Raw genomic sequence first — 8419 nt, forward strand, 5'->3', positions numbered from 1 at the left:
TCCGAGTGAAACGTGCTTGTTCACGTTCAGACGTGGCGAAAAGTAATTCACGTAGGACCCACAAATTTTTTTTTTTAATTACTTCTGCATAAATTTACAGAGAAACCGAGGAATGTTTCCCAAATGGTTGCAACTTGCAACGATCTCTAACCCTAGAAATTGCGACATACCCCGAAAAAAAAAAAAAAAAAAAATCCCTAGAAATTGCGAACCCTCGATCTTAACAATCGAAGAGACGAAGAATCCGTCCGACAATTTATATTCTCGCCCTTCGTCCTGGAAAAAACAAAAAAGAAATCATATGAAAGTTTGATTTTGAAAATTAGCTGAGATGAAGAAAACCGAGAGTTCGATTCAGAGGTCTCCGGTCCCTGTTGAATCTTCGAATTTGTTGTTCTCTAATAATAATTCAGGTTTGTCAGGTTTTCCAGAAGCTTCATACTCCCCCGACGAAGTTTCGTGTACTTCAAGCAGGACCTCAGTCGGTTATGTGAATTTGAAGAAGAAACCGAGATCTGAAGTTGCATTCGATGATCAAAGTTTACGCGGTAACATTCCCGAGGAAGAATGCCGGAGAATAACAAAGTCCTGTCGCAGACAGATACAAAACGAAAAGAAGACTGAGAACGAAGAAGTAGCAGCAGACGTAAGAGTGGAACTACCAGAATCGTTTCGTGGAGTAGAGACTCGATTTCTCAGCAAAACGGACGATTTTCTCGTGAGAAATCTGAAGTTGAAAGCTGAATCGGTTAATGGAGTTCCGAAGGCTCGGGAAGGTGGAGGAAATGCTGCTTCCTCGGCAATCTCACCTTTTGAAAGCTCTTGTGTTCAAGCCTCTACTTCTCCTCAAGAAACGTCCCTTAGATTCTCAGAAAATATGCGTACAGAAATAGATCAAGGAGCAAGAAATTCTACTGCAATCAGAAAGAATGCTGATGAATCAGAGGAGGAAGATAAAGGTCAGACAGATAAAGGTCAAATGTCTGAGTTTTCCGAATTTTCACGGGTTGAGAGAAATTTAGTTGTTTCCAATTCAGAATCTACCCCCGAGAAAATAATACCAGAGGAATCCGATTATTATTGTCTCGACTGGTGGATAACTTATCCAGAAGATATCTCGTTTGGAATCGAACTGTTCCCTTCAAATTCTACTGCGGAGGAAACACCAACACCAAAGGAATTTTGTCCTGACCTAACTTATCCAGAATATGTCTTGTCTGCAGCAGGAACCAAACGGCTCCCTTCAGATTCTAATGGGAAGTCCGCTGACTCTCCAACCGACTTATCCATACGGTCATCCGGAAATTCAATTACGTCAACTTATTTCTCGTTGTTTCTTCAATTCAAGCAAGAATTCTCAAAGCGAAGTTCTCGTCCTAACGGCAAAGCTTCGTTAAGAGTTGAAGACGGGTCTCCCGATGAGTTCATAGTATGCTTTCTATTCTCTGAAAGTCCATATATAAAAAGCCAGTTAGTTACATTCTTCTTTCTGTTTAACTATTTAATCTGGTCTTAACATTTTTTTAAAATTCAATTTTCGGTTCAGTTGCTGAGATTTGAAGACGAGGAAGACGGAGAACGTTACAGAAACTTAAGACACAGAGAGAGAAGGCAAAATTTACGACACGATTACGTCAGGGATTACAGCTCAACGACGGAGTACGGCAAACTCGTCATCCAGCAACGGTTACTGATGGTTAACTGGATAATTCAGGTACATCTATTTCCGGAGTTTCTTATACTGTTTTTCGTGGGTAACCTGCGGAGTTTCTTTTGCATTTATCGGTTATCGCTGATAAATATATTAGGCTCTCTAAAACCAAATTGGAGGCATTAAAACCTGGCTGTACAAAAAGAAGGGGCGAGGACAGCCATCAGACATGACTCAAAGAGAAATATTTTTTAGCTCCTCTAGTTAGGAAATCAGCAAACCTATGAACTGAGATACTCACATAAAAAATCTGAACCGGTGGAAAATGAGTTTTTAGACTTATTACATCTCTCAAAATGCCTTCACTTGCCCAATATGGAAGAAATTGAGCATGCCCATGGAGGGCATTAACACTACTAGACTATATGGAAAAATTGTAATATGACAGAGGTTTACAGAAAAAGAATAAAAGACAAAAGCAAAGTGTCTCTAATTGCTTCACATTCTAGAGCTAAAAGAGACAAACATACGCATGCTACTAATCTTGCCTATAATAAACTGTCCATCGGGATCCCAGATTAAGCTTCCATGTCCCCCTGCCTTTGTTGATGAATCCCGTGATGCATCACAATAAATCTTGTAACACACTGCCAAATGAACCAGAGAAGGGAGAGGTGGTACTGTCCACTGAACCTGCTGATCCTGCGTCATAGAGTATCAACAAGAATTGATATCATCTAATATTCTAGATAAGCAAAACATAGAGCTGCTAAGAGATGGGAGCAGTCCCCTAAAAAGATAGTGATTCTTGTAATTCCTAACCACCCAAATAACTGCACTCCAGAGTGAACCCATTCCATTTCATTGGAATTCTGAAACCGAGTGGAAATAAAATCAATCCACTCTTGAAGTGACTCCCCTATGAACTCCCTAGTATCGATTCTTAATGCTGAAGCTCTTCAACAAGCAACTGCATGGTCACAATGAAATAAAGTATGTGAAGAGATTCAACGTGTGACGTACAGAGAAAACACATTGGGGATGAACAACTATCTATTTGAAGCAATTTTTATGTGTAGACAAGGCATTCTGAGCTGCTCTCCATACAAGATTTGTTATATTTGGGAGAGCTTTAATGTTCCAAATAGTCCTCCAGAAGGAAGGAGAATGGTTAGGTGAGAGAGGTTCCGTTAAGAGAGTTTTGAAGGTGGTATGCTGATTTCACACTAAACTTGCCATTTTTAGAAGCCTTCCAAGTCCAATCATGCCCTGTTTCCTAGGATAAGATAGGTAAGGTTTGAATAGCAAGACTCTCTCGGGGAGAGAACCAGTCTCTCAACAAGTGTAATTTCTAGGTCTAGGATTGCCAATTCACCAACTCAAAAACATGTTAGGGGCCATGAGGAGTGTATCTGTAGGCAAGGGAAATCCAAGCATTTAACTATATATGAGTGTCCGCCCCATTGCCCACTCTTCTTTTGAGCTCTAACTTTAAGACATCCTTGCTAGCCATGATACTCCTCCATCCCCAAGAGGCATCTTTACTCTCCTTAGGCAAAGTGGCTTGCAAAAGGGATTTATACGGGTAATATTTTGCCTTAAAAGTTCTTGCCCAAAGGGAGGATGGGTTTGTGGGTTTTGGACCTGCCAAATGTGGAAGGTAAGCCTAGATAAATCCCATGAGTTGTTACCTCATTAATGTTGAGGAAGTTGGGAAATATATGATCTAGCTGAAGGACGGCCCCTTAACTAAACAAGACAGATGATTCTGAATGATTGATAGGCTGGCTAGAGGCCTCCATATAGTCTCGACAAATTTGTCTAATGATGATTGCATTTCCATCATGTGAGGGAGAGAAAAGCATACAATTGTCAACAAAGAAGAGATGATTTATCTCAGGCATGGTTGTCAAAGCGTCTTTTTCAACCGCTTTGTTTTGAACCGCTTAATTGACGCCAATCTGCAAAGGAACTCTAAAGAGACATAGAACCTGTTTTTTCTCCGGGGGTACTGCCCCCACACCCCCGTCGAGGCAGCCTCCCCAGAAGAATAAAGAGTTAAAGAAATAGTACCATCCCACATAATAGAAATACCATTAGATCTACCATCTGGCTCAATATGATAGTTGTCAATGAATCCCACAGATAGGGATGCAAATGGATCGAATTCAGCTCGAATATGGTAATATCCGAATCAGAATCCGATTATTAAACACATTATCTGAATTCGAATCCGATATTCGTCGGATATGTATATTTATAACCAAATTTGAATATGTTTAGTTAATTGGATTTTTGGATATTATCCGACCCGAATTCAAAGTAATTGGATGGATAAAAATATCCAAATGTAGTTTGAATATCCGACTTCCGATTAGAGAAACTATTGGTAGTTTAATGTTATTAGTTACTATTAATGAATATTAATAAAGGGATAATGATGTATTTTTCAAAATTAAACTCTAATCGGATACAAATATTAGATATGGAGAGTATCCGTCAAATAACTAATCGAATTGGATAATATCTGACTTAAAATTGGCATATCCGAATTTGAATATGATTATTAATCAGATCATCCGAATTCGAAAATATCGAATTCTGATGCTCTTAAACATATATGTGAATACGAATCGAATCGAATTCGAATTTTCGACTATCCGTTTACATCCCTAACCACAGATGAAGCAAGCTTAACCATTCCATGTTCAAGTTGTTTCGTCTCCATCCAAGGCACATAGTTTCGTTTGGAGGACTTGCATATCCTATGCAAGTAGTTACTAGTTAGGGGCTGACTACACCCTTGACTATTCCAACATAAAAGTCTCATAGCTCTTGGGGTGGCTGGTTAATGGCAGCTGACCACACCCTAGTTAGGTCATCCAAAGAGTTAAAGTTCACTAGAACAATTGCAGTGCTTCCCATATTGAGTCTAGATCCTCTCCACCCAACAAATGTCCTTAAGTCCTTAATGCTTTAGCCACTCGAATGGTCGGAAATTCGTATCCCATTGTCTCCTTGAAACCTAAAAGTGAATCAAGGGTGTTCTCATTATTTGAGTTGGCAGTTTGTAGACATGCAAAAAGGATTAGTCTAGTTATTTTGTTTCCTGCAGACAATTGAAGCATGCAGCGAATAGGAGTTCAGATCCTTTGCACCTAGCTTGCCCCTCCACCCATCTGCCCACACTCACTAGTGTGAGACCTACACTGCAGTACTGCATGAGGTCTACCTGTGTCAAGGCAGGGCAGTGTGGTTCCCAAACTCATGTGAGTGTGGGCAGATGGGCGGGGGGGGGGGGGGGCAGGCTGGGTGGAGAGGATCTCAATTTGACGGGTAGTTGCAATTCACATTAATATGCACTCTCTTTGAACTGACAAGTGCATATGTGTCTTGTAAAATTCCCTTTTCTTTTGTTTGTGGGGGCTGGGAGATTTATCTGATAAAATCAAGTTTTTAAGTTGTTGGACAAGGCCACGAAGATGAAGTTTAGAGATCTTCAGCTATCCACCTGTAGTAGTAGCAGCAGCATATTTTTTCTTGGTATGTCCCACCTAGTTATATACCAAATGATAACAATGGTCGATCCATTGGTAATTGTCTATTAGAGTGATAACTCATTTGAGTGACGCATTCATTCAGTACCGAAAAATTTTAAACCATTTTCCTTCTCAAGGATTTTGGGTGCCTTTCATTTCAACAGCATTCCTTTACTACAATGTTTATGATGTATTTTCTTTCCACATTAGTTATCCGTTTCTCATTGGATTGTCGATGTTTTTCTTGATGAGCAGCAAAGCATTACCAAGGGACTTTGTGTAGCAACGTTGTTTTTAGGGATTAACCTCCTCGATAGGTTTCTGAGCGAAGGACTCTTCAAACAAAAAAAGAACCTGCAAGTAGTTGGAATTGCTTGTCTCTCTCTGGCCGCCAGGTTTGAAGAAAATCAACACTTAAACTGGTAATATCTTCTCTCCAAACTATACTTCGATTTTGAATTTTTTGTCCCTTTCTCTGATCTTTATGGTCTTCCCATATTCACCTTGAATTTGATGCCTAAGTCGGTTTACTTAACGGTGCCAGCTATATATTGCCAAGTCCTCTGCTTTTAGTTGAAGGTTCTGCCTAATTGTAACCATGCTTTTTCTTGTACACACGGTACCCAATTATTTATGAAATCATCTTAATTTGATCATAGAATAGAATTCTGATTTTCACCAAAAAAACAACGCAATTCTGATCTGATGCATTTTATGTTGAGGAATAGATAAAATAATGTGGTTGATTTGATGATATTGCTCTAGCCGCTTTTTTTTTTTGGGGGGGGGGGGGATGATTTGATGGCACTGTAGTATTTCATTATGCGAGTCTCTCACTGTCCAAATAAATTGTGGTTTTTGCTAATCATGTAATCATATTCATCGGTGTTTTCAGCATCCAACAAAAGGTTTTTCAAGTGGGAGACACAACGTACAGCAGCTGTGAGGTTGTGGCTATGGAATGGTTGGTGCAAGAGGTCCTAAACTTCCAATGCTTCCTGCCCACGACACACGACTTCATATGGTATGCTCCAATTACTCCATTATTGTAGAATTTATCCCTGATAGCAGGCCTTAAATCAATTAATTCTGTCTGCAATGTATCTGTTTTGTGTTTAAGCCATCTCTGAATTGAGCTTGATAACTTTGGGCCTGAATCGACTTGCTCATGAGCTTTAATATGGTCTCCCAATTTTTGGCTGATTAGCAGGGTCCGGCAGCTCTGACTACAAGATCAGGCTGATATGGGCCGCTAGCCAAGCTGAGCCAGTGAAGCTCAACTTATTCCATTGTGTTCGGGTGGCTGTCCTGTGAGGGGACAAAGCAAATTAAGGCTATTCCTTAAATTGTTTGCACTCCCACGACAGAACTCCAATTCAGAAGGCTGATTGGCTGTCCTGTGAGGGGACAAAGGAAATTAAGGCTAGTCCTTTAATTGTTTGTACTCCCATGACAGAACTCCAATTCAAGAGGCTGATTTAGTGTGTAATTTTCTTTTCATAGTTAATCTCAAGAGTGACCAATGAACCTAATTTCATAGACATGTAATTTTTTTCTCTTTCCCTGTCTAGGTATGAAATGCATGATTTGCCTTTGACCAAAAAGAGAAAAATAAATACGCAGTTGGCCTAGTCATGCATAGTCCCCAAAATAGTAATATTAGTTGTAAGAAAGGAAATAGAAGGGGGTGGGGGGTGGGGTTTGGAGTTGGGATCTTCTATGATTGTCAGTAGAGGATTTTGCTTTATTGTTTTTTGCATCTTTCTTTGTCACATATTTAAGGAGGGAGTCCCACTTTTGGTCTCCTCATCAGTGCTCAAAAATGAATCCTGTGAATATGTGGTGAAAAAATGTGAGGAGCACACAGTTTTTTACCTCTGGCAATAAAGAATTTGGATAGGGGAACTTTTTGAAAGGCATCTATTCAAATGAATCTCAATGCTTTGTAGGTTCTACCTGAAGGCAGCTAAAGCGGACGCAGACGTGGATTGCAGGGCTTATCGGCTCGCACTACTGGTAATGGTGGACTACAGGAACTTACGTTTTTGGCCCTCAACAATAGCAGCTGCAGTGGTCATCCTTGCATCACTATTATGCAATCATGATGTATCCTGCCAATGGGTCATTGAGGTACTTGCACAACTTCTTCTATGGGCCCATCGTCTATGTTTTTGTTGAATTTTGTTGATCTTTGTTGTCACTTTTAATTGAGTTTCAACTTGAAATATCGTCACTAAACCTCTCCTTCCGTTGAAGTATTAATTCGCTGAATCTTTTCAGACTGGTGTAACAACAACAAACGATGATCTATTGGAGTGCGTAAAGGTATATAAAACACAACCATATCTCATTTCTCTTCTAGCTAGGTGTAAAACTCTTAACTCTTCAGGCTAAATTCTTGAAATATTATGATATTTTCTATTTTTCTATTTATTGTTGGTAACTTAATTAATTAATGCTGCTCCCATGACAGAGGCTCGAGTGGGTGGCGGCTCTCTGTGTTGATAATAAACACCCATCCATCCATCTCTCGGTAAAGGCATTTGTTACATTCATTCAACAGTCTGGAAATATGAAAGGTGAATCGGGGTAAGATGGTATGCCAATCAATCCTAACAAAAGAAACTGAGACATCCTTTGAACGCTGTGACATTGTTTTGGTCCAGGTTAAAGTCAACAGTAATACTGTACAAAATAGAATTTGTAGTGATGCGCTACGTCTAATCTGTCTCAATTGTGATAGAATATTCTTATATGTTATTCAGAATTATTTTGAGGACGATTAAGATCTCATCTCTTTTCATTTCTTAGTAACAGCTGCAATATGAGTGTGCGTGCGCCTCCTGCCTGTAGCAAATGTGAGGTGTTTGGCCATGCTGACCACTCTTATTTGCTCATTTTCCAGAGTTTAGGCCAGTTACTAGAGGGTGTTGTGACTTCAACATTGTAGCCTGAACAGCAGTGGCAAAGGGTGAAAAGGCGCTTGAATCAAGGGCAGCGAGTGGAGAGTTAGAATGGCTCCAGTGGTGTAATGGGTGGGGCACAAACCCATGGTGGCAAATTGACATCAAGAACGGCCCCTAGAGTACCCTCATGTTGTGCATGGATTAATTTTGAAGTTAATGGGAATAATGGCTCTAATATTAATGGCAATGTTATAAACATTATGGTTTAAATTCTTGGACCTGGGTGGACCACGCAAACTAGTACGTTTGGCTCAATCCCAGTT

The 8419-nt window shown here is 39.9% G+C and overlaps 1 protein-coding gene across 1 annotated transcript; it reads left to right on the plus strand.

The window, feature by feature from the left end:
* The first annotated feature begins 245 nt into the window (after positions 1-245).
* Positions 246-7959, plus strand: LOC149022854 (uncharacterized). Its single transcript, XM_089150750.1, has 7 exons — positions 246-1429; positions 1547-1714; positions 5446-5612; positions 6086-6214; positions 7140-7320; positions 7471-7515; positions 7664-7959. Exons 1-7 carry the CDS (start codon positions 332-334, stop codon positions 7781-7783), a joined length of 1908 nt encoding a protein of 635 aa, XP_089006876.1. The 5' UTR covers positions 246-331; the 3' UTR covers positions 7784-7959.
* Positions 7960-8419: the final 460 nt, after the last annotated feature.

This window comes from Hakea prostrata, chromosome 3 (assembly GCF_041222555.1).
Source record: "Hakea prostrata isolate BN-2017 chromosome 3, UWA_Hpros_2, whole genome shotgun sequence".
Lineage (NCBI taxonomy): Eukaryota > Viridiplantae > Streptophyta > Magnoliopsida > Proteales > Proteaceae > Hakea > Hakea prostrata.